Below are 26,997 nucleotides of genomic sequence, written 5' to 3'. Positions count from 1 at the left end.
CACCACAAAGAGAAGCCCGCATACCGCAACAAAGAGTAGCCCCCGCTCACCGCAACTAGAGAAAACCCACGCACAGCAACGAAAGACCCAATGCAACCAAAAATAAATAACAAATAAATTTTAAAAAAAAAAAAGAAAACTTTTTGAAATTTACTAAAAAATATATTTTTAGATTGAACAAATGGCTAATTCTACTGTTGCAAGATAATTAAAACACATCTTTAATACCTGAAATTGTCTCTATTCCTAAAACAAAACACCCAGTATTTTAGACCATATTTCAATTTTCACTCTAGTAAATAAATGCCATGATTAAAGTTGTAGTAACAAATATTAATCCTAAGAATTACTTTTGTTAAGTTGACTTTATGAAAACTTAAAATATGAGACACTCATCTCAGTTTAGAGAACTTTCTGAACATAATTTGGAAAAAACCAAACATTTAATACATTTTAATGCAAGAAAATGTTTAAAGGCAAATACCTGATCCAACTGTCTACTGAAACTCTTGTAAATATCTTGCTTGTTAACTTCAAATATAGCTTTCCCTTTATTAAATACAGCATACATGACAGTTCCTAAAGAGTACATATCACTGGCTGTTTCACAGCTCACAGAAAGTATGTATTCAGGAGCCAAATATTCAGGATTTGGAAGACACAATGATGGTAAATTTGGGTCCCATTCTTTACATGGAAACTTAGGCTATAAAAAGACAGAAAAGGGATTACATAGATTAAATAGTTAAATTAAAGCAAACCACTGTCAAGTAGTAACAATTTAGTTGTAAATTCATACTCAGTCATGCAAGTAAAAATGTCACCATCACTTTCAATTCTAAATTTCCCCAAATCCCAAAACTAGAAAGTGCATGAAACAAGTTAAGAGATAAGAATAAGAACTCTTATAACTTTGAGATTATTGGCGCTCTCTCCCAGAAGACAAATTATCACTACACTATACAATGCATTATGAATATGGAAAGGTCTGGCTTATGTTTTCTGATACACAGGCTTCAAATGTATGAGTTCAAATAGATTATTGTTTGAAACCTTGTTCTTTCACCAACTAGCTATGTGATTTAGTTAACAGGTTCAAAGGGATGTTGTAAGATAAACAAAAGTATGGAAAACAGAGCCAGCACAGTGCCTGATGCATAGTATGTACTCAACCAATACTAATTCTTTCTGCTTCCCTTAAAAATGTTTACTTAAATTAGAAATGTATTTTAGGTCAAAGCATGGTTGTTAAAGGTAACAACTATATTGTAAAAATTTGAAATATTGCAGTGTTTTCCTAAGTATAAATAGGCAGGTTTCATAATCACTAAGTAACAGGTGCTTTTTAACCAGAAAGACTGGGTTTAAATCCTAGTTCTACCACTTACCACTTGCCTAAACTTAGGCAAATTATTTTATTCTATGAGTCTAACTTACTCATCTGTATTATTCCCATACCTCACTAAGTCGTTGTGAGGATAATAAATAAATACACAAAAAGTGTTCAGAAAAGCGCTTCAATAAATGTTACCCATCATTATCACTGCTATTGTTATCATGCTCCTTAAAGAAGATTCTGTGATCCAATAAACTCGGGAAACACTGCTAGAGATTCACAATGTTTGTTTGTGTATCTGACACTCTGAGGGAAAAAAATCTACTTAACCCAATAGTGCTCAAATTTGCTTAACTCTAGTACTTTCTTCTCAAGTAACATTACTGAGGAGTTAATGAGCTAAATATTCATAGGTACAATGAACACTAGAAATTTTCTATAAAGCTATACATTTAAACATACCATTGTACCACATAGCCTATTTCTACACATTTATCAGGCTTATAAATTCTCTAATCTATTCCAGATGCAATCACAAATTTCCAGAGCTTTAAAAAATGAGAAGAATAAAACTTTCATTACCTCTTGTTCAGAAGGATTGGTCGATGATATACAAAAGTCAAAGCCCATTATTTTCCAGGCTCCACTTTTATTCAAAATTATATTTTCAGGTGTAACATTTCCATGAACCATTTTCACACTGCTATGCAAAAATGACAATCCTTCAGAAACCTGTAAATGGAAATAAAAGACATTTTTAATAAAACTCCTTTCAATTACAATAATAAATCTCATAATAATCAAATTTGCTGCTTCTCCCAATAAAAATTTTTTACACGCCAGGTAACAATTAAATTTCATAAATGCAAAAGTGTAGATATTCTCAGTTGCCAGAGCATTCTAAGCATTAGCAAGAAAAACCCAATTGTAAAAACAGAGGACAACTATTTATTAAGTTCCTTTCTATACGCACAAAAGCAAAAGAAAAGACAGTAATAAAAGCACTTTGCTACCCAAATTTATTCAGTTCCTGAATTTGAAAAGCGAGAGAATCTTTGGTTTCTTACTTAAAGACAGTAAATATCAAGAAATACCTTTGTCAATTTGATTCTAATTCTTAATATTTTTATATACTTATACTTCATATTGAAATTAAGTTTTTCTGAATAGCATTGTGCTCAGTTTTCAAACATTAACTGATGTTCACTCATTGTCACACTGGATTAATATTTGGTAATTTTATATTTGTGCCTGAGATTACCATGGAATTTGTTAACAAAAAGTGAAAACTGGATTTGAAAGGGCCAACCGTACCAAGTATGCCAGTTCCTCAAAAACTTAAAAATAGAATTACCATAGAATCCAGCAATTCCACTTCTGGGTATATCCCAAAAAGAACTGAAAGCAGGGTCCTGAAGAGATATTTGTTCACCCACGTTCATAGCAGTATTATGATAACCAAGAGGTGAAAGCAACCCAAGTGTCCATCAACGAATGAATGAATAAACATAATGTGGTAAATACATACAACAGAATATTATTCAGCCTTCAAATAGGAAAGAAATTCTGACACACGCTACCACCTGGATGAACCTAGAGGATATTATGCTAACTGAAATAAACCAGTCACAAAAAGAAAAATACTGCATGATTCCACTTATATGAGTAGTCAAACTAATAGAGACAGAAAGTAGAATGATGGTTGCCAGGGGCTGGGAGGTATGAGAGGTGGGGTGTGGGGAGTTATTGTTTAATGGGTACAGCTTAAATTTTGCAAGGTGAAAAGAGTTCTGGAGATGGATGGAAGTGATGGTTGCACAAGAATGTGAATGTACTTAAACTGTACACTTAAAAATGGCTAAGATGGCAAATTTTATGTTATGTGTATTTTACCACAATTAGAAAATATATACTGTTAAGAGAATAAGATAAGCCACAGACTAAGAGAGAATATTTTTAAGTCATGTATCTGACAAAGAACTTGTGTCCACAATATATAAAGAAATCTCAAAACTCAATAACAGAAAACAAACAACCCATTTAAACAATAAGCAAAAGATCTGAACAGACATGTCACCAAAAAAGACACTCAGATGGCAAGGAAGCATATAAAAAGGTGTTCAACATCATTATTCATTAAGGAAATGCAAATTAAAACTCCAATGAGATACCACTGCACACATATTAGAATGGCTACAATTGAGGGAATTCCCTGGCGGTCCAGTGGTTAGGACTCCATGCTTTCACTGCCGAGGGCCTGGGTTCAATCTCTGGTCAGGGAACTAAGATCCCACGAAAAAAAAGAATGGTTACAATTGAAAGGGCCAACCATACGAAGTTTTGCAAAGATGTGAAAAAAATGTAACTTTTATACACTGCAATGGGAATGTAAAATGGTACTATCATTTGGAAAACAGTTTTTCAGTTTCTTAAAAAAATAAAATATACACATACCATTTGATCCAGCCATTCCACTCCTAGGTAATTAACCAAGAGAAATGAAAGCATACGTCCATACAAAAACTTGCATATGAATGTTCATAGCAGCTTTATTTGCAATAGCCGAAAATTGGAAACAACCCAAATGATCATCAACAGGTGAATGGATGAGCAAACTATGATATACTGCTCAGTAATAAAAGAAGTATTGATATGCACAACTATATGAATGAATACCAAAATAATCAGATTGATTGAAAGAAGCCAGGCCAGAAAAAGAGTACATATTGTATGATTTCATTTACAAAACTCTAAAAATACGAACTGATTTAGTGACAGAAAGTAGTCAGTGGCTTCCTGGGGTGAGAGACAGAAGACAGCAAGGAGCAGGAGGGGAGGACCGCAATGGGTATGAGGAAACTTTGGAAGGTCCATATGTAAATTGTTTTGATTGTAGTGACGGTTCCACCTATAAACTTAAAAAACTGTATATTTTAAACATGTGAAGTTTACTGTATGCCAATTAATTATACCTTAACAATACTGTTAAAAATAATGAATAAAATGATCTCTGTCTCCCCAAAACAAAGAATCTACTGTATCAATTCTCTCTCTAAAGCCGAAGACATTTTGGTAAGCAGGGGAAGGAAAATCAGAAAATGTGGATGGACTTAACGGATGCATTGTGAAGGCTTACAATTCAAAAACATTAAAAAGGAACCACCACATCCACCAGTCAACAAGTGCTCTTCTCCAAAGATTACTAATGTTATGTTTCGTACATTAAAAAGATAGTTTAAGCCTAACAATAAACTGTAGAAAAATTCTAGAACACAGAAATAATTTTTAAATTACTGAGAAGATCTAAAGGTTTACATAAAGCAGTTTATACAGCTAAATTTGAAATGGCTAAAAACAATTTTGAAGGAAAATATTCTATCCACATGATGAATAAAAATACATACCTGAAGCAAACCATATTTAGTTTCTACATCATAAAGTTTATAATCCTTAATGTCTGGAGATACAGGGGAAGGTAGATTTTCCCAGTTACCCAGAACATTGGCTAAGCTGGCAAAAACTGGTTCCGTACAAAATGCCAAGCAATCCCTGTTTTAAAAAAGAAAAATATTAGTGGTCCTATTTAACTATCAACAAGAAGGTGGACAATTTTAGATTTATTTTCAGCATTAATATAACACACTTAGGCCAATAAAGCAAAGTCAGGAAGCTTTGTATATGAATTCCACTGGATAAATCATTCAGTCTTTTAAGTGTTATAACAGCTGTGTTACATTTTTTAAATTTAAAAAGTCAGGAAATAAACATTATCAACTGTGCATTTTGAATGATTGATATTCTTTATGGAAAACCAATGAATTAATTTAACACACTGTTACATTATACCTATGATATTACCCTTATTTCTAAGCCTCTAAATCTCAGAATATGCTCAAAGGAACCTGTAGATTTCCCACAGACACCTCTGGAGCAATGAGTCAGGAAGAGGGACAGGGCATAGCTCCAGCTCCCACAGGACAGTCACTTTTTTTTTTTCACTGTTAAGAGCAAACACCTGGGTGAGGGAGGGGTCCTGAATTACGTCTCTTGGGACCTTTGTGAGCTGTTGGAACCCTGGGAGGGCACATCACTTTTGCATCTCTAGGACTGTCTTTTGCTCCTGTAAACAATGTGAAAACCCTTTTGTTCTTGCTTTGGGAAACATGGCATCCTGTGGTGTCTTCTAGGGCCGGGGTCCCCAACCCTCGGGCCGTGGCCTGTTAGGAACCAGGCCGCACAGCATGCGGTGAGCAGCGGGCCAGGGAGCGAAGCTTCATCCGCCGCTCCCCATCGCTCGCATTACCTCCTGAACCACCCCCACCCCCGTCCATGGAAAAACTGTCTTCCACGAAACCAGTCCCTGGTGCCAAAAAGGTTGGGGACCACTGTCCTAGGGTACTTTGCAAGCCCTGATGTCCACTTGTCCTCCACAGCACATTGCCAGGACAGGCATGCGATGTGTGTGCTCGGTGTGGGGGAGGCGGGGGGGGGGGCGGCGGGGGGGGTTCCTGTTTCTGGGTGGGTGAGTAGGAGTGACCGTGGAGCCCGTGTGTAGAGGATCAGCAGGGCTCCCCCAGGTTGCTGAGGGGCAGGACGTGTCAGGAGATGTGACGTCCTGGTCAGGGCATAGCCACATGGACACACCTGGAGCTCGGGGAGCTCCCTGGCAGGAGGTCCATGTGGAAGATCTCAGGACCGGGCAGCCAGGTCCAGATGCCGGTGGGAGTGACTAGCCTGATGACTACTTCAATCTCAGAGCACCTTTGCTTTTATCTATTTTATGTATCATTTTTAAAGGTGTCACAAGTTTCCAATTTTTAAAATTATTGTTCTTTGATTTTTTTTTTTTTGGCTGTGCCGCACGGCTTGCGGGATCTTAGTTCCCCAACCAGGGATCGAGCCGGGGCCCTCAGCATTAGAAACATTCAATAAGCCTTCAGTAAGTCTTATAGAGTAATGACCAAGAGCTCAAGCTCTGAATACAAATACCCAACTTCAAGTCCCAGCATCTCTATTCCTTGTTGGTGACTTTGGACACTTTGAGCCTCACTTTGCCCATTTGTAAACTGGTGATAAAAGACCACCTTGAAAGGTTACTGTAAAGATCAAATGAGCAAATGCACATAAAATACACAGCATGTTGACTAAAATGTAAGCTCAATAAATGTTTACAATTGCTATTGTAATTACCAACTGTCTGACATTCAAGTCCTAACATTTTGGACTTTGGCTTAGGCTCTGGCAATGAAGAACTACAAGGCAGTGCGGTAACAAAGCTATACCAAGCCTCTGCACCTGGACAGTAACTGTTTAATGGCAAATATGCCTTTTGCTGTTCTGTCAGTAATACTTGAGTTACTTTTCTTTCACTTTGAACCCATTTTTCAAATGAAAGCATATGCAGAAGTTCAATATGTATGAGCGATAAAGACAGAGCTGCTTAGGTTGAAGAAGAAAGTTACACTGTCCTCCCTGCTCAGTTATCAATAAAGATGATGAACTTGATCTTGTTCTTGACTCCCACACTAAGCTCATTAACACAGTGGACACAGGCTTTCGTTTGCTGAACTGCACTGGAGGAAAACTGCTCAAAAACCCCTTAGTCTTCTCTACAGTTTCCAATGATTCCCAGGACTCATTTATTTTAGCAAATCTTATTATTTTCCTTTTCTGTCTTGTCCCCAAAATCATCCTTGGTCATATCAATATTCGTAAGATTATTCTTCAAGCTTGAAGGCCTTATTATCTTTCATGAATATTTATTTCCATCATCATTACAAACAGTTACACACCAGAAGGGCTAAATCCTCTCTCAAGGACCACCTCCCCCAACCGCAGCTGTTTACTAGCCATTCATCTCCTACCCTTTTACTACCACCACCTAACCTAGCTTCCCAGTATCTTTATTCAACAAATTTGAAGTATTCAGTTCTGACTACACTTTATTCCTGTCTTTCTCCCTACTACCTCAACAATAAACTATCGCCCTTACTACCCTTTACTGGGCAAACCCTTATTAACCCTGTAGGCGCCATCACAGGTTTCTTTTACTCTCTTGCTTATGTCGTAAGCTGAAGGAAAAAATAGAAAACCCAAGTCTCTGTAGACTGATAGCCTAAAGATACATAGTATACTTTATTTAACCTCGCTCTTTTTATTTTTCAAGAACATCCCTTCATAGCCCTCTTATATTAACTCCTCATTCCATTAACTCCTTATTCCTTTACCTACTACTCATCTATTATCCACGTTCTATCTTGAAAAAAATAAAGTTCATCGAACATGAATGATCTCATTTCCCTACACTTTACCTCAGTATATTAGTGATTTGCAACTATCCTCCTGAGATTTCCTTTGAGTTCCTACTATGGGACTTTATTCACATAATGATGTCTTCTCTGCTGGGTTCCTTTCTAGCTTCCAAACTGCCATCCTACTGAAATTACTGAATATCACTAACAACCTCTCACTAGTCAAATGCAATGGATTCTTCTCAGTCCTTATTTCCTTTTTATTTGGTGGTCCCCAGTGTTAGGGAGTCCTTTCTTCCCGCCTTTGGCTTCCATAACATGTTGCCAATTTTTCTCCTGTCATACAACATGATCCTTCCAATTTCTTTTGCTGGCTCTTCTTTCCCCTCTACATTTCAAGTTCTGTCCTCACTACTCTGCTCTTTTGACTCATGCTCTTGAAATTCATTTTTTTTTCATGGTTTTAATTACTACCTATATTTTACTCACCCCCATATACATCACCAACTCTGAACTTTCACCTGGATTACTTTTCTTTTTATTTATTTAAAAAAATTTTTTTGATGTAGACCATTTTTAAAGTCTTTATTGAATTTGCTATAATATTGCTTCTGTTTTATGTTTTGGTTTTTGGCCCTGAGGCATGTGGGATCTTAGCTCCACAACCAGGGTTTGAACCCGCACCCCCAGCACTGGAAGGCAAAGTCTTAACCACTGGACTGCCAGGGAAGTCCCTGGATTATTTTCTATAGCACATTTCTTCTGGATGATTCCAGTGTCATCTCCACATTATTAAGTCATTAAAAACCAGAAGTTATTTTTTTCCTTCCCTAAAGCGTTCCTATTTCTATCAATGCTACTGCAATTTTTACAACCTATCAATGAAAACGCCTTAAAGTAATCTTTGAATTATCTCTCTTCATGAACGCCAATAAAGCCCTAGTCCTGTAATATTTAAATCACTATAAAAGAAGCTGCAGGGACAGAGAAAGATATAAAACACTGGCCTTTCTCCCTTCAAGAGACTTAAAACGTAATGATGAAATACAAGTTAGGGACTTCCCTGGTGACGCAGTGGTTAAAAATCCACCTGCCAATGCAGGAGACACAGGCTCGATCCCTGCTCCAGGAAGATCCCACATGCTGTGGAACAACAAAGCCCGTGAGCCACAACTACTGAGCTTGTGCTCTAGAGCCCGCGAGCCACAACTACTGAGCCCGAGTGCCACAACTACTGAAGCCCAAGTGCCTAGAGCCCGTGCTCTGCAACAAGAGAAGCCAACGCAATGAGAAGGCTGCGCACCGCAACGAACAGTAGCCCCCGCTCGCCGCAACTAGAGAAAGCCCACACGCAGCAACGAAGACCCAATGCAGCCAAAAATAAGTTAATTAATTAATTAAATTAAAAAAAAATCCTACTTTATCCTCAGTCGGCTAAATATTGAGTCACCATATGATCCAGCAAGTTGGCTCCTAGGTTGTACACCCAAGGGAAATGAAAACGTATGTCCACACAAAAACTTGTACACAAATGTTTACAGCAGCAGTATTCATAAAAACCAAAAAGGAGAAACAACTCAAATGCCCATCAACTGATGAACAGGTAAACAAAATGTGCTATATTCATACAATGGAATATTAAAAAAAAAAGAAATACAAGTTAAAATAACAAAGGTGGGTAGGTTCTGATAGGTGACACTATAACTACTGATAGAAAACCCTCTACAGGAAATAGCACAAACAAGCATGGAGTCAGGAAAGCTCAGGACAAGTGTGACCAAGAAAACTTAGTCCACTTTGAGATAGAGGGTTCATAATAGTGAGTGTTATGTAAGAAGACAACAACTATAGTCTTCTTCTGGATTTATTTACACAAAGAAGGGCAGTAAAATATTATCATGATAAGAGACATAAAATAAGTATATTTCTGGGTAGGCACAGCATAGGCTCAGGAATCAGGGTGCCGTAACTATGTGGCTTATGTAGTAGCAGCTCCAATCCTCAGTTCTTCTATATAGTTGTTGAGAATTAAATAAGTTAAACAAATACAAAAAATTTAGTACAGTTTTTCACATGGTAAACATTAGATTTTTTTCTTTTAGGTTCAAAGAAAAGATCTTGTGTCTTTGGGGGAAGTGAGTAAGTGACAGTGGGTTACCTAAGATTCTAAAGTAAGAACTATGTAGAAATCCAAAATATAAAATAGATAAAAACCAAACTGTCCTGGTTGAAGAGAGATGGGAAGCCTGGGCCCCTGCCAGCTAGGTTCCTCCCCCTGCCTCTTCTTTCCCTATCCTTAAAATCCTAGGGTCCACAGAATGCATTGGCAAACCATTTGGTTAAGATCTGATTTAAGAGAGGGGAATACAGTCTGCTAAGTAGGAAGGAAGGAATAAATTAGGGGTTATGAGTAATGTGGAAAAGATTTATATAGCTGGGTATCTAAAGGAGTTATTAAAAGCACCAAGGCTTGAGGATCCAGTTAAGATTACACAACATAAATTCTGTTTTCTTGTCATTCTCAGCAACAGTTCCCAAGCTCATTTTGAGAAAAAGAGATAGTAGAGTAACTGAGGACTATGGACTGACATACTGGACATAGTAAAAGGTTAAACGTCGAGAACAGTACTACCTGGAATACACATAAAAATAGCCTCTGAATATTGAATCAATGAAAAGGGGGCAATGAATTCTAGCAAATTAACAAGAAAAATTACTTTCAGGCAGGGACTATATTCTATACTTCTCTCACATCTTCCATTTGGACTGCTATAGTCTTGAACATAGAGTAAGCAAATACAGACTCATGGCAAATGTGAAGAAAACTTTTATTAATATTTCAAAAAGAGACATATACATAGAATATGCAAATAAATTTCAAAGAAGTAACTAATCCATAAGAACTCAACACTCAGTTGATAAGAACTTTTCACTGACAGTATACTGTATAGATAGATTTCAAACATAAAGTTTTTTTTAAAAAAAACTATTTGTTTAGGAAGTCTCTTATGTAAGTTTTCATAAAATTTACCTGGATTCTTCTAAAGGATGCTGGACAGTAAGAAGTCGAGGGTGTCGTAGTCGAGTTAACTGTTGGACTCCTCGTTTTAGAGAATCGATGATTTGATCCTTTTCAAATTTTTGATATTTGTCAATCAGCTTTTTATCAAAGACAAAAACAGCTACTTCCTAATGAAAGAAATGTAAAACTAATTAATCAAGAATATATAAAAGCAATAAAATTTTATTTGAGTGTCACAACAGTCTACAAAGAGAAATAACTAAAAACGGTGCATTTTAGCACCATTGTAATACTTTTCTGATATTAAAAAATTGGTTTCTTCATAATTACTAAAGTTAAATATTTTTAGAGTTATAAGACTAAGAACCCTCATCTAAGGAGAACATAGGAAAATCTCCATCTTTCAACTCTGGTATCAGAGATACACACAAACTGTGTGTAATGTGTTGTCTCCTATGTAGTAATCTCTTATTTTACTGGAGTTCAAATAAAAGTTAAAATGTTAAAAAATTCAAAATGCTTTTCATAGTGATAACCCTGGATTATACTACAGAATCTTGAAATGCTTTTTAAAAGAAACGTCTTATATGTCAGGGAGTGCTTATTTATACAAAAACTCAATTTGTAAGCATCTTTTACATATGAATAACCCATACTCTTTCTCTCTCTCCTCTTGTTAAGGGCAGTAACTGGGAATGGTTACCAGCACGGGAAACTGCTCCCCTATCGTCTCTCTGAGATCAGTCACAGCTTATTTTATACTACTAAAAGCACACAACCTCCTTAACCACCTTCTCTCTTTCATTCTCTATCAGTTGCACAAAGAAAACAGTTCCCGTCAAGTTACCTAATCTTAACAAATCAGTCAAAAAATAGCCATATTGATAGATGATATATTACAACTGTGTAATACATCAGTGATGCTGCTAGCTCTCCATCATAAATGCAAAGAAAACTGATAAAGTTGGAAGTAAAATTAGCAAAGAATCAATGCTAGCCCTCCAAAATTCTATGGAAGATTTTGAATGACTCTTTCAGAGCTCTGTGTCTCTTTCAAATGCTTTTAATTAAACCTACTACTACTCAACTATCTTTGAGTTGATACCAAGACAGTATCTTTCCATTTTATTGCTGTTCTCTTCTAATTATTTTTGCTACATTATGATTATTGCCTTCACAAGTTAGCCTGGCAACCTATTTACATAACGGAGATTCACTGCAGAAATCCAAATCAGTAAATTCCTCAAAACACAACTTGTTTTAAGTTGGAGCCTCCTTAGACATATATAGATAAGTTAAGGATTTTAGAGGATTGAGGCTCTGAAAAGTTATAACGTAAAGGGACTATATTAGTAACTCAAATTGAACACCCTATTCCCCAAGCATCTGTGTACTTTTTAGGAATTATTCCACTCTTCACAGCAACCCATGAGACAAGTTATTATCCTCATTTCACAGATGAGGACACTGTGGAAAAGATAAACATATTATCTAAGATCTCACAATTGGTAAGATGAAGAATCAAGATTCAAACCCAGTCAGTCCAGCTCTAGGGGTCACTTTCTTAGCCAATACACCATTCTGTCTCCCCAGAAATAACAGGGCCAATAAATAAGACCCTAGTAAGACATGATATATGCCTTCAGTAAAACTATTTGAGTGAGAGCTTTAAATAGCACTCATATATATACTGCCTTCACAAGTTAACCTGGCATATACATATACACATACACACACACAAACACAAAATATTAGCTCTTTTGATCATTTTGAGACACAGAACAGGAGATAAGAGCATTATGTAATATTAACTTGAACTAAAAACAAATGACCTACAAGTTCAAGTTCCCATCTCACTATTCATGTGTACAATTTTTAGTAAGTGTTCCAACGTATTTTATAAATGCATCTAATTTAAATATGTTTATTTTTTCAAGATGTTTTAACTCTTTAAAAAAAGATTACATGAAGTAACTTCTGAGCTCCTACAGATTCACCACTCTAAAGGCAGAACACTACAGTTCATAAAGAAAAAGAAAAACACAACTCTCTCTGACATTCATTTATCGTTTTAGGTCAAAAATGAAAGATTCCTACATAGATCAGAACAGGTTATCAACTATCTTAAAAATATTTTCTTTGTTCGGGGCTTCCCTGGTGGCGCAGTGGTTGAGAGTCCGCCTGCCGATGCAGAGGACACGGGTTCGTGCCCCGGTCTGGGAAGATCCCACATGCCGCGAAGCGGCTAGGCCCGTGAGCCATGGCTGCTGAGCCTGCGCGTCCGGAGCCTGTGCTCTGCAACGGGAGAGGCCACAACAGTGAGAGGCCCGCGTATCGCAAAAAAAAAAAAAAAAAAAAAATTTCTTTGTTCGGATCAGTTAATTAAAATTAACCAATGTCAACAAAGTAATGACTAATTAACTAACCTTTAGGCCTCATACTGACTCCTTAAAAGAAAACTCTTAGCCTGCACCTTGAAACCTTTCAACAGAATAGACTATCATCTAATTTCTAAATTTGTCTTTCCTCTACTACTTCACTATACTACCCCCTCTGCTAACACATATCACTTGTATAAAAATCCTATCTGTCTATACCTATATGTATATTACAAGCTTCTCGAAGAAAGAAACCATGCCATAAGTGTCTCTGTACCCACCACAGGATCTTCACCTAAAAGATACTCAGATGTTCATTGCCTACTGATGGTCAGTAAAGATAAGCAACTACTCAAAGCATTTCATTATCATGTTGAATTAAAACCGTTTTCAACTTTTCATTATGAAAATTTTCAAATATACCAAAAAAATGAGGTAGTGCAATCAACCAATATATCTTCCACTTAAGATTCAACAACTGTTAACGCTAATTAAAATGTGAGGTTCTTTTTGCAAAATTACAATACCAAATATAAAATAATGTAAGCAACATTTGGCACTCTATTGTTTATTCACTTAATATTTTTAAAAATACATTGGCAAAGAGAGTTACCCATAAATAAAAAGTATTTTTCTCAATAGCCTATCTTTAAACAAAAAAGGACATGAAATAAATTATCTTTTCTAAAAATTAATATTTGTCATAATGGAGGCTGTCTTTTGATATAGACCTAATTTATAATTTTTAAAAGCTACTTTGCTTACTATAACTACAAAGCTGAACTCTCACTGAAAACAAGATAATTTAAGTAATAAAATCTGAGTTAGTATACACCAATGTATCTAGGATTCCCTAATAGCAATCATGAACTCCACTAACCTATTCCTCAGAGCCACCAGAGATGGTTTTTGAAACATAGACATTCCCTGAAATCCTTTATTTTATGGGCCTTTCAGGACTGGCTGGTGGTAACTCCAAGCATCATGTTCTTCTTTTTTTTGTGTGATTTTGGGACAATGTTTCTTTCTCAAAACAATAAAACAAAATATAAGTTTTTATTTAGATTAAGTTAAAAATAAGTTGAGATGACTGAGGGATAACAAGATATACTCCTTAAAATTACTAGAGATAGTCTATGATCATTTTTGATCTAAGCAACTTGACTAGCACATTCACCTTTGCACAATGGTTTCCTTTACATTAAAGCTGTTAATATTTTAGAATTTAACTATTTATAATAATTTAATTATGCCTCTGTCTACACAATATTAGCAAGCTTTACCCCATGGACACTGGCATCTAGAATAACATAATGTAAATTCTGTAATAAGGAAGGGACTGTGTCCAAGCCTACATGTAGTAGAGTGGATAAATATGAATAGGTAAATTTTTACTGCATAATTTTAAAAAACTGATCAATCTTTATTATCCTCATATGAATAGCAATTTAACTGGGGGTGTTACGAAGCTTATGAAGCAGGGCAAAAGAAATAGGCCAACAAGTATGACTTTTAAGGCAAAATAAGACTGAAGTTGCCTTATTTTTTTAAAAAAGAACTACTCCAAAGCTGGATAAAAAAGATCGTAATAAATGTGGGACACTAGAAGACTCCTAATAAATGTTAAATCCATTTGAAGAGTAGTCACCTGGCAACACAGAATCTTGTGTCAAGATAAACAGAAATGCTTAATAAATAAATGCATGAATAGCCTGAGAACCAGGCAAAATTTTATATATAAACATACACACACGCACACGTATTTTTTAAAACATTTTCCCCCCAAATAAATCCCTTGGCTTGACATAGGAGAGTTGAAAGAGATTTCAAAATGTTGAGCTATTCTTCTACTTGAAAAGAAGTAAAAGTTATATATACAGGTGGGACAGAAACTATTTATGTAGTGCTTTTATTACAAATTATTTAAATATATAGCAGCCTTTATAGTTATAGTATTCCTATCTAACAGATACGGTGATGGTATTTCAATTTTAAAGGACATATATATGAAGCAAACGTTTCTCACTTATATATACAGTTTGACCCAAAAAAATTCCCTTTAATGACTTGTTTAAATAAAGTCTAATTAAAAATTAGAAAAGCTAATGAAATCCAGTGCAGGGCATTTGTCTCAGAAATCTCTCTTAAATATTCTTTAAAAAGGAAATAAGGATATATTTGAAAAGAGTGTCTATGTTTATAAAACCATTTTAGTCCTAAATATGCTACTCTGTAGAAAGACTAAGTCAGTTTCAAAGCTATAAGAGAAATACAGCAGCATAAACTCTAAGCCTAGCAACTATCTACTAGACATTACAAAAGTTCAAGAGGTAGGGGAGCAGGAAATATTTCACTGAATTTTCAAAAATTAAATAGCCCTCTTTAGTTCAAAAGACTAACTATGGAAAGGTTTGGGCAGAGATGTGGAGATCTGTAAATGCTGGTGGATGTGTACATTGGCACAAACACTCTGGAAAGCTTTTTGGCACTGAACAGATACATACACTATTACCTAGCAATTCCATATCTAGGTAACATGTCATATATGCCAACAGCACACAACAATGTTCACAGCAGTACTCTATATATCAATGAAAAGAAAAATTGCTATGTTCAACTACATAGATGTATTTCATGAAAATAAATTTAAGAAAAGGGAGCCAAACACAAAAGTACATGCTATGGTTCCACCTAAACAAAATTCAAAAACTGGCAAGATTATTCCTAAGTGTCAAAGGACAGGAGAGCAGTTAGCCCTGGAGAGAAGGGGCGGGGTTGGGGCGGGGGGGGGGGCAGGTAATAAATGTGAAGAGACATGAGTATTAGCAATGTTTTCTTGATATGGATGCTGGGTACACAGGTGTGTTCACGGTGACATTCAAAAAGCTGCTCACTCATGATTTGTGCACTATTCCACATGTGAGTTCTTAAAAATAAGTTTATATTTTAAAAATTAGACAACTTAAATTCCCTAAATGTCACCTTGAAATGTTTTATAGCATCTCTAGAAAGACATTCTAGAAAGAGTAATGGTTAAGAACTAAGAGCTGCTTCTAAATAAACACTCAAAAAGGAAACTAAATAGCACTTGAGCCTAAACAGTAGCTTCCAGTGCTAAGCTGTATTTAAACATCTATCCATTTCAACATGTTTACATGTTGTATTTGGTTAAGTTTATCTAAATAATAACTTTTAAAAGTCTTAACGGCTCATTTTATATACAAAACTGGCCTAAGAAATTTATTTTACTGCAAAAAATCAACTATACACTTGTCTTGAAGATTCTTAGAATTCTTAATTTCACTTTCATAAATTATTCACTATGATGTGTTTCTTCAATGAATGTCTTTCAAAAATAATAAAAAGCAACAGAAACTTATTTTTGGAAGCATAAAGACAGAATAATAATACAGATGTCCAATCAGGTACAATGAAGGCACAAGTAACCAGGCGCAAGTAACTTTTTATTTACCAATTCTTTATCGTGCTGCATTCCAGGTTTCATAAATATGTACTTTTTCTCATCAGTTTCGTAGGTGCTATTATTACTACTCTTCTAAGAGGTCTTCAAACATTTAGGTTAAAAAGTTAAAAGTTGGGACTTCCCCGGTGGCGTAGTAGTTAAGAATCCGCCTGCCAATGCAGGGGAAACAGGTTCGAGCCCTGGTCCGGGAAGATCCCACATGACGTGGAGCAACTAAGCCCATGTGCCACAACTACTGAGCCTGCGCTCTAGAGCCCGGGAGCCACAACTACTGAGCCCACGTGCCACACTACCAAAGCCCGTGCACCTAGATCCCGTGCTGCACAACAAGAGAAGCCACCGCAGTGAGAAGCCCGCACACCACAAAGAAGAGTAGCCCCAGCTCACCGCAACTAGAGAAAGTCCGTGTGCAGCAACAAAGACCCAATGCAGCCAAAAATAAATAAAAATAAATTTTAAAGTTAAAAGTTCTACATGATCTGAAAATTATAATTAATCATGTACTAATGTGAACTTGAAATAACCCTAGGAAAAAATACACAGATAATCTTTAAAGGGGTATGCAAACCCTAAAAATACTAATATAAGGATTCTTTTAACTTGGAAATACTGCTGTGTTTTTTGTTGTTGTTGTTGGGTTTTTTTTGGACAATGTGAAATTATGATACTTTTTTTGAAGATCATGTAAAAAAAGTGAAATGGGGGAAAAGAACAAGATTTAAACTTTAAATGCAATGGTTTAAATATCATGGTATTTATTTCATATCATGGTATTTATTTCATGCCATGTAACAACAGAAAACACCTTCATATTTTTAACTATTAAAACCAGGTATGAGAGCTTCCCTGGTGGCGCAGCGGTTAAGAATCCGCCTGCCAATGCAGGGGACACGGGTTCGAGCCCTGGTCGAGGAAGATCCCACATGCCACAACTAAGCCCGCGCTCCCCAACTACTGAAGCCTGCACGCCACAACTACTGAAGCCTGTGTGACACAACTACTGAAGCCCATGCGCCTAGAGCCCGTGCTCTGCAACAAGAGAAGCCACCACAATGAGAAGCCCACACACCGCAATGAGGAGTAGCCCCACTCGCGGCAACTAGAGAAAGCCGGCGCACAGCAACGAACACCCAACACAGACAAAAACAAATAAATAAATAAATTTATTTTTAAGAAAACAGGTATGAAAATCTCCTAGCCCAAAGCCTCGTACCCGATGTTTACCTCAAAGTCAAATTTAAGATCATATATTCTACTATAAAACACAACTACAATCAAGTACACTGTATGCTAAATCAAATAAAGCTGAGAGGGTAAGAAAGATGCCTTCAGTCTCAATGTCCCTTTAAGGGGGAAGAAAACGACTAGCAGAGTATCCTTTTCCATTATTTTTCTCCCAGTTTCTCTAAAATCAGCACTGCCCAATAGAACTTTCAGTGATGATAGAAAGTTCTTTACCTGCACTGTCCAATACGGTAATATGAGCCACATGTGGCTATGGAGCATTTGAAATGTGACTAGTCCAATAAAGAAACTGAATTTAATCTTATTAAATTTTAATTAATTGAAAAAACCATATATAGCTTATGGCTACCATATTGTATTAAGTACAGCTCTAGATTATCTATTTTCTCTGATTCCCTTTTAATAAAAATGAGGCCATTGAAAAAAGAACTAAAACTTTTCAATTAAGGGAGAAATTCAAATCAGGCTTCAGTGCCAAGAGACTTAGCTATTCCTTAAGGAATTAGCCAGCAGTCGAGACAGGATACTCACGAGTTCTAACCCTCTGAGGTTTGAAAGAGGCAAAAGAAAATTCAAAATCCACAGAGAGCAATGATATATTCTAAAACTACCTTTTTCCTCAAAGCAATAAATTTGGGGGAAAAAAGGAATACAGTTAAAGTTTCATAAGAGATCTCAGTTCCGGAAGTCAGCAGTTGAGAAATGCTGTATTAATGTGTAATATCTAATTAACTATCTATTATTTGTGCCTGGTTCTCATGTTCTATTAGCACCAACAGAAGCTCCTACATTAGAGGATTTCAGCATATGAACTAATGATATAAACACAAACACCTAGAACTCTTTTGGTTAAGGACAAAGACACTATTATGTTATCACGTCCTTAATAAACAATGCAAAATTTAGTAAATTTGGTGTTATTTCATTTTCCCTTTCTATAATTGATTATAAAAGCAATTTGTGCTGGTGTTGGAGGCTGGTCATTTATATAACTTCATGACCTCATTCATAACTTTTTAAGTAGTCAATACTCAAGAAACCATTTACTTTTTTGGATGAGCTCTTGGTGAAAGAGAAAACAATGTTCAAAAATGACCAATCGGGCTTCCCTGGTGGCGCAGTGGTTGAGAGTCCACCTGCCAATGCAGAGGACACGGGTTCATGCCCCGGTCTGGGAAGATCCCACATGCCGCGGAGCGGCTGGGCCCGTGAGCCATGGTTGCTGAGCCTGCACGTCCAGAGCCTGTGCTCCGCGACGGGAGAGGCCACAACAGTGAGAGTTCCGAGTACCACAAAAAAAAAAAAAAAAAAAAAAAGACCAATCAATATTTAAGATAAAGATCAACTTTGGACTTAAAGACTTCTAACCAAATGGCAATAAAAACAAGATTTACACATCGGGTACAAACCACATACCAGCAATCTATCACAGAACCAAGATTCTTCCTTCATAAAAGGATAACCAAAGCCAATTCCGTCTTTAACATACTTGTTTGGGAAATAAGCTGGTTTTGGAAAAGTCACAATGCATACCCACAATTGTACAATTTTGATAGTCATTGGAAAATATGTGTATTAAATCCCATGTCTTAAATTTGATATGTTTCACATATAGGGAAGTAAAAGTACTTTTGGAAAGTGATTTTTCTTTTTTTCTTTTTTTGCGGTACGCGGGCCTCTCACTGTTGTGGCCTCTTCCGTTGCAGAGCACAGGCTCCGGATGCACAGGCCCAGCGGCCATGGCTCATGGGCCCAGCCACTCCGCGACATACCGGGGCACAAACCCGTGTCCCCTGCATCGGCAGGCGGACTCTCAACCACTGCGCCACCAGAGAAGCCCTCTTTTTTCTTTTTTGATTCTTCTTTTTAAAGAACATATTTCCACAAACATTTTAAACCTGGTGATTTTTCAATTCTTTAACAATTCCAACAGAAGTTGTTAGTAAAATTTAACACTAACAATCCTCCACATTTCTAAGAACAGTCTGTTGGTCTCTTAAGTCAAATAAAAATAAAAATAAAAATACAACTCATTCAAACTACTCTTTACTAAAAGAACAGTTTTAAAATAATTTTTAAATCAATATACCCCCAAACATACTACTGATTATATGCCACAAATGTATCCCCTGATGGTAAAAACTATAGCGTTAATAAATATGAAAAAATATTATAGAAGCCTATTTTCTATAAGGCTATAGAATAAAAGAGGGAATAAGGATGCTTAAAAAAGAATGTTAGAAAAATTTAACTGAGTATTTTGTCGTAATGTATTGATAAAGATAAAAAGGAACATGGCAATTTTTATTCTAAAACACTTTGCTAAAAGAGGGAGGAGATATGGGGATATATGTATATGTATAGCTGATTCACTTGGTTATAAAGCAGAAACTAACACACAGTTGTAAAGCAATTATACTCCAATAAAGGTGTTAAAAAAATAATAAAAACCACTTTGCTAAATATTAAAATCTAATACACTCATTTGTGCAACTGATATGTTTGTTATTAAGTAAACAAAATTAAAGTACAAGATGAGATGATATATCAAACAATGTATCTGTAACAATGAGATTCAAGGGCATGTTTAAAAGCATTTGTTTTTCTATGACTTCATTAGATGAAATGACAACTAAAGAACCCATTACTTTTAGCATTTCTTAACATAAAAATGCATACATGCACATTATGGTACTTATTAGCTTGTGTGTTCCTTCCAACTGGACTCTAAACTAAAACTTACCTGCTTTGTTGACTTTTTTGTGCCATTAAAAATCTTCCAAGCTAGCCCACTGCCACCACTGGCAATGTGTCGACCAACATCAAATTCTCTAGTGACAGGATTTCCCATCACAGCACTAGTGACATCAGCTGTTACTTTTGTAACAGTACTCTTCAACTTATTAAGCATGGACTCCATGGCTGCAATTCTGGGTAGTTATAGTTACCTAGAAACATAGGGGGATAGGAGAGCACAGATCATTTGTTCTTACTTCTTTAAGTATTTATTCATTATTTAGTCTGAAAGCTTAATATACCCCAAACAATGAGCAAAACAATCCTATATATAGAAACAAAAGCTATATGTTAGTTTTGCCTTCAGAGAACCCAATATACTTGAATGCAAATTTAAGTCTAGGAACCGAACTGTGCTTCAACCTCAATTGTCACAGACCAATAAGAGAAAAGACATATTCACACTGACGCTAACATGAATGTTGCTCAACTATATAACATGGTCCATATTATAAGACCCTTTAAGACTTAAAGTGGTGTAGAGGGTCTGAATCTTCACAGTAAAAAAAAAAACTATAAAAAACCTGAAAGGCTCTAATGTTATACTAAGCAATAAATTTGTATTTCATAAAAGTTTTGTCCACTGTTGAAGTCACTTAAGAATATTTTCTAAACAAAAAGCTAAAGGACAATAACACATGAACAAGCAATAGGTAATAAAATATTTTTCAGATTTTACACATTTCTGGTGATGATGGAGGAACAAACACTATATTTACCCTCCCTCCTCAACAAGCAAAATATATGAAACAAATGTTTTCAGATATTGAACAGGCAGCACAGGCCACGTGATCCCAGTGAGAAAGCAAACAAGGTGAATTCTAGGGTTGCCCCAGCTTTCTGCCTAGAGGCACACTGCAAACCATGGAGTAGACAAAGAATCCCAAGCATAGTCTAACTGAATTAAGGAGTTGAGGAAAGAAATTGGAATTCAATGATGCTGAGATGGCTGGGACTTCTGAGACAGAATTTCAAAGAGAAGGGGGAAGAAGAGGAAAAAAAATTTTTTAAGGCAAAAAAAGAGAAGGGAACAGTGCTGAAAAAGAGCTCCAGAAATTTGCAGGGGTCCCCCTGATGCTTTGTTGAATACTAAGATGCACATACATAGTGTGCAACTTCACCAGGTTGAAACGGAGCAGGACCCTATGGGGCCCTCTCAGGTACAAATACTTTCTGTGTCCCCCCATTTCTTGTTTGTAGGAAATAGGCTTCATTCAGCCCCCTTGACCTTCCCTGAGTTCCAAAGGGCAAAATCAAACAATTGCTTATCAGGGAATGGACGGAATGCAGAAACAAAAGAGGAGGAGTCAAGAAACAATAATGCAGCCTCAGGGCAGGGTCCTGGTCCTCAAAGAATATACATAACAATACCTTTGAGTTCTTCTACAGGAACTAAGGCCCGCCCCCACCCAGGTAGAGGATTATAACTTCAGGTTGAGCATGAGATTCCTGGAATACCACCCTGTTACCTCACCACCAACCAAGCAGAAGAAAATCTGCACACAGTGGCAGATAAACTGGACTGATCCCCTCCCCAAATGATTCTCCCTTTAAAAACTTTCATGATCAAGCAGAATCTTTGGAGCTGGGGTTTTGGACACCAGTCTGCCATCTCCTCAAGTTGCTGGCCTCCTGAATAAAGCACCTTTCCGTTCTTACCAGCACTTGCCTCTCAAGTATTGGCTTTCAAGCAGCAAGCAGCCGAACCTGAGTTCAGTAAGAAGGTCAGGCAAGGAACAACTAGCGAGCTGTGAGCTGAATAGTTACAGAGTTCATACAGCGCTGCAAATCTTTTAATTTTTCAAGCTAGAGTGGAGAGACCTCATTGATCACTAAAGGCATTCAGTAGAAACCCCAGAAGGACTATGCATTGGTACAGAATAAACCATTCTTAAAGTATCCTAAACCTGCCCTAACAAACTAAAAAGCTAGCCTCAAATGATCAAACTAATCACAGATTACTTAACTGCTTACCAGAATGAAACCCAATACTCATGAAATGGAGACAAAAATAATTTCAGATACTAAGCGATATAACATTCACAATGTTCAGTATGCAATCAATAATTATCAGACGTGCCAAGAAGAAAATGTGATCATAACCAAGACCAAAATCAGTCAATAAAAACAGACTCCAAAATGAGCTTATAGAATTAGCAGCAAAGATATAAAAAACTATCATATGTCCAAGTGAGACAGGAAGGAAGAGGTCAAGGGACAACAGTTAAAAGAATGACACAGCCAGCGCTTCCCTGGTGGCGCAGTGGTTGAGAGTCCGCCTGCCGATGCAGGGGATACGGGTTCGTGCCCCGGTCTGGGAAGGTCCCACATGCCGCGGAGTGGCTAGAGGCCCGTGAGCCATGGCCGCTGAGCCTGCACTCCACAACGGGAGAGGCCACAACAGTGAGAGGCCCGCGTACCGCAAAAAAAAAAAAAGAATGACACAGCCATTGAAGATATGACAAAAACTGGTTAGGCCCAAGATGGCAGAAGATCTGACTTCCCGTAGACCTTGAGCCTCATTATATGCTCATTGTAATACACTAGAATGCTAAATGACACACCACAGGTGCCATGACAGTTCTGAGGCTGACCATAAAAGGCCAAAAAGTGAGTGGTGGCCTAGTTCCTGGAAATCCCTGCCCCTTTCCCCAAATAGTTGAAATAATCCTCCTACTCATTAGCATAAGAAATTACCCAGCGCATAAAAATTAACAACTTCATATCCCAGGGCCGCTCTCACTTTCTGAGACAGTCTGCATTCTGCCAATTTTAATGTTTATCTATCTAAATAAACCTGCTTTCACTTTACTTTGGCTGGCTCTTGAATTCTTTCCATACAGGAAGCCAAGGACCCTCACTTGGCAGCCTGTCCTGGGACTCGCCAGAGACTGAGACATGACTATTCTCTCGCTTCTCTCTTCTCCTGCAAAACAAGTATTTAGGGGAAAGCACGAACATAATAAAAGAAAATGGAATATTAAAAAAAAATCAAATGAACACTCTAGAGACAAAAATATCTCAAATAAAAAACTCAGAAGATATAATTACCAGATTAGACAATGTAGGAAAAAAGATCAGTGAAACCTGAAGATAGAGTAAAAGGCTGGGAAAAAATAAATGAACAAAGTCTCAGTGACCTGTGGGACAATATCACAGTCTAACATATATAACTGAATCTCAAAAATGAGGGGGAAAGGGGAAAAATATTTGAAAAATAGCCAAAAATTTTGCAAATTTGATGAAAACTATATAGCACCAAGAAATTCAATAAACACAAAGCAGGATGAACACAAAGAAAACCATGCCTAAATATGTCATATCAAAGAGCTGAAAATCAGTGATTAAGAGAAAACTCTTAAAAGCAGCCAGAGAAAATAGGCAAATTATATACAGAGGAAAAAAGATAAGAATTTTCCCCAAACTTCTCATCAGAAACTATACTAGGGAACAGGCTGAATAGGGAAAGGCCAGGGAACAACTGAATAAGGTCTCAAAAGAGCTAAAAGAAACTGCTGACATAGAATTCTATAAGCCATGAGGGAAAGAAAAAAAAAACTTTCAAAAATAAATGTGAAATAAAGACTTTTTCATGAAAACCTGAGAGAATTTGTTGCCACCATATATTTACTATAAGAAATATTGAAGGAAGCCCTTCAAACAGAAGGCAAATGATACCAGATGGAAATCTGAATCTACAAAAGGAATGGAGGACTCTGAAAATAAAAATTATGCAGGTTTATAAAAAACTCCTCATGTTATGTTTGAAAGCTGATCATTTAAAGCAAAAATAACAAAAATGTATTGTGCTTATAATATATGTAGAAGTAAAAATATGATAAAACAAACCAAGGATAAGAGAGGGGAAATGGAGGGAGCTTCCCTGGTGGCGCAGTGGTTAAGAATCCGCCTGCCAATGCAGGGGACATGGGTTCGAGCCCTGGTCCGGGAAGATCCCACATGCCACAGAGCAACTGGGCCTGTATGTCACAACTACAGAGCCTGCGCTCTGGAGCCTGCAAGCCACAGCTACTGAGCCCATGTGCCACAAGCCACAGCTACTGAGCCCATGTGCCACAACTACTGTGCTCCGCAACAAAAGAAGCCAATGCAACGAGAAGCCCGCACACCACAACAAAGAGTAGCCCCTGCTCACCACAACTAGAGAAAGCCCATGCACAGCAACGAAGACCCAATGCAGCCAAAAACAAATAAATAAATTTATAAAAAACAAAAGAGAGAGGGGGAAATGGAAGTATATTTTTGAAATATTCTTATATGTGAGGTAGTATAACATCATTTGAAGGTAGACTGTGGCATATTAAAGACATATTATAAACCCTAGAGTAATAACTAAAATAATAAAGAGACAAAGCTAAAAAGCTAACAATGGAAATAAAATGCAATCCTAAAGTAAACTGAATTAATAAAAAAAAGTAGGAAAAGAAAGGAACAAAGAACAAATGTGAAAAACAGAAAATAAATAGCAAATAATAAGTTTGAATCCAACCATATAAATAATTACATTAAATGTAAATGATTTAAAATTCCAGTTAAATGGCTGAGACTATCAAACTAGATTAGAAAAGCAAGACCCAACCATACGCTGTTTATAAGAAACCCACTTTAAACACACTTTACAAAATGATTTAAAACTAAAAAAATGTGAAAATATACAAGCTAGAGTGGCTATATTAATAACAGGTAGAACAGGCTTCAAGACAAAGAGGGACACTTCATAATGACAGAGTTGTCAACTCTCAAGAAGACATAACAATCCTAAACTCTCAAGAAGACATAACAATCCTATTTAGTGTACACACTAAATAAGAGAGTTTCAAAATAAATGCAGCAAAAACTGACATAACTGAAAGAAGAAATAGACAAATCCACAAGTGTAGCTGGAGACTTCATGGGTCCTTTCTCAGTAGCAAATGGACAGATAGATCAAGTAGACAGAAAATCAATAAGGACGTAGAAGACTTGAACAACACTAACAAATAACCTGACCTAAAAGACTCCACTCTACAAAAGCAGAATGCGTTTTGTTTTCATATGTACATGGAATATTCACTAAGATAGACTATATGCTGGGCCATAAAACAAGTCTCAAAATACTTAAACCTACTGAAAAAATACAAAATAAGTTCATTGACCACAATGAAATTAAGCTAGAAGTCAGTGATAGATAAATATCTAGAAAAATGCAAATATCTGGAAATTAAACAATACTTCTAAATACCCAAGGGCTAAAAAAGAAATCACAGAGAAAATTTTTAAATATTTTGAAGTGAATGAAAACGAAAAATCTGTGGTATGTAGGCAAAGCAGTGCCCCATAGGAAATTTATACCTTTAAATGTTTATTAAAAAAAATAAAAACCAAAATCAATGGTATAAGCTTCTATCTTAGGAAGCTAGGAAAAAAAGAGAACATTATACTCAAAATAAGTAGAAAGCAGGAAATAAAGAGTAGAAATCAGGTTTCCCTGGTGGCGCAGTGGTTAAGAATCCACCTGCCAATGCGGGGGACACAGGTTTGAGCCCTGGTCCAGGAGGATCCCACATGCCACGGAGCAACTGAGCCTGTGCGCCACAACTACTGAGCCTGCGCTCTAGAGCCTGCGAGCCACAACTACTGAAGCCCGTGTGCCACAACTACTGAAGCCCGCTCGCCTAGAGCCTGCAACAAAGAGAAGCCACTGCAATGAGAGGCCTGCACACAGCAATGAAGAGTAGCCCTGGCTGCCACAACTAGAGAAAGCCCACGTGCAGTAATGAAGACCAAACGCAGCCAAAAATAAATAAATCTATTAAAAAAAAAAGAGTAGAAATCAATGGAACGACTGAATTTAATGTAATTTAATACTCTATTAAATAGAAAAATGAAAAAGAAAAATCAATGAAGCCACACTCTTTCTTTTTTTTTAAAGATAAACCTCTAGCTACATTAAGAAAACTTTTAAAAACACAAAATGACCAATATCAGAAACAGAAGAAATCCTACGGATGCTAATCCTATATAGAGCCTAAAGATTCTAAACAAATCAGATATCATATTATGGATGATCTTATGCCAGCCAATTAATTCAACAACTTGGATAAAGTGAAAAAATTCCTTGGAAGGTACAACTACCATAACTGAAGAGAAAGTCAGAATAATCCTATTTAAAAGAAATGCAGGGCTTCCCTGGTGGCACAGTGCTTGAGAGTCCGCCTGCCGATGCAGGGGACGCGGGTTCGTGCCCCGGTCCCGGAGGATCCCGCATGCTGCGGAGCGGCTGGGCCTGTGAGCCGTGGCCGCTAGGCCTGCGCATCTGGAGCCTGTGCTCTGCGGCAGGAGAGGCCGTGGCAGTGAGAGGCCTGTGTACCGCAAAAAAAAAAAGAAAAAAGAAAAAAAGAAATGCAATTCATAACTGCAACTCTCACCACAAGGAAAACTCCAGGCTCGGAGGGGTTCACTGCTGAATATTATCAAACATTTAA

At 36.8% G+C, this 26,997-nt stretch overlaps 1 protein-coding gene across 6 annotated transcripts in view; it reads right to left on the bottom strand.

Annotated features, from left to right (window-relative positions):
* SCYL2 (SCY1 like pseudokinase 2) overlaps positions 1 to 26,997 on the bottom strand; it is a 57,876-nt gene that overhangs the window by 21,434 nt on the left and 9,445 nt on the right. For 4 of the 6 annotated variants that reach the window (XM_022599880.3, XM_089921157.1, XM_022599881.2 and 1 more), the window contains exons 2-6: positions 20,460 to 20,664; positions 10,619 to 10,776; positions 4,741 to 4,885; positions 1,919 to 2,068; positions 485 to 706 (exon numbers count right to left, since the gene is read on the bottom strand). In XM_022599880.3, coding sequence (XP_022455588.1) covers positions 485 to 706; positions 1,919 to 2,068; positions 4,741 to 4,885; positions 10,619 to 10,776; positions 20,460 to 20,636 — 852 coding nt within the window. In that variant the 5' untranslated portion in view covers positions 20,637 to 20,664. Of the gene's footprint in view, positions 1 to 484; positions 707 to 1,918; positions 2,069 to 2,690; positions 4,252 to 4,740; positions 4,886 to 10,618; positions 10,777 to 20,459; positions 20,665 to 26,997 lie in introns of those variants that run through there. The other 2 variants (XM_089921160.1, XM_089921159.1) reach the window with 2 other exon arrangements.

Source organism: Delphinapterus leucas, chromosome 11 (genome assembly GCF_059928025.1).
Source record: "Delphinapterus leucas isolate spDelLeu-1000000601 "Yukka" chromosome 11, BTC_Dleu_Yukka2, whole genome shotgun sequence".
In the NCBI taxonomy this organism is placed as follows: Eukaryota; Metazoa; Chordata; class Mammalia; order Artiodactyla; family Monodontidae; genus Delphinapterus; species Delphinapterus leucas.
The sequence above is the reverse complement of the archived record's forward strand: the minus strand, read 5'-3'. Positions and strand labels throughout refer to the sequence as shown.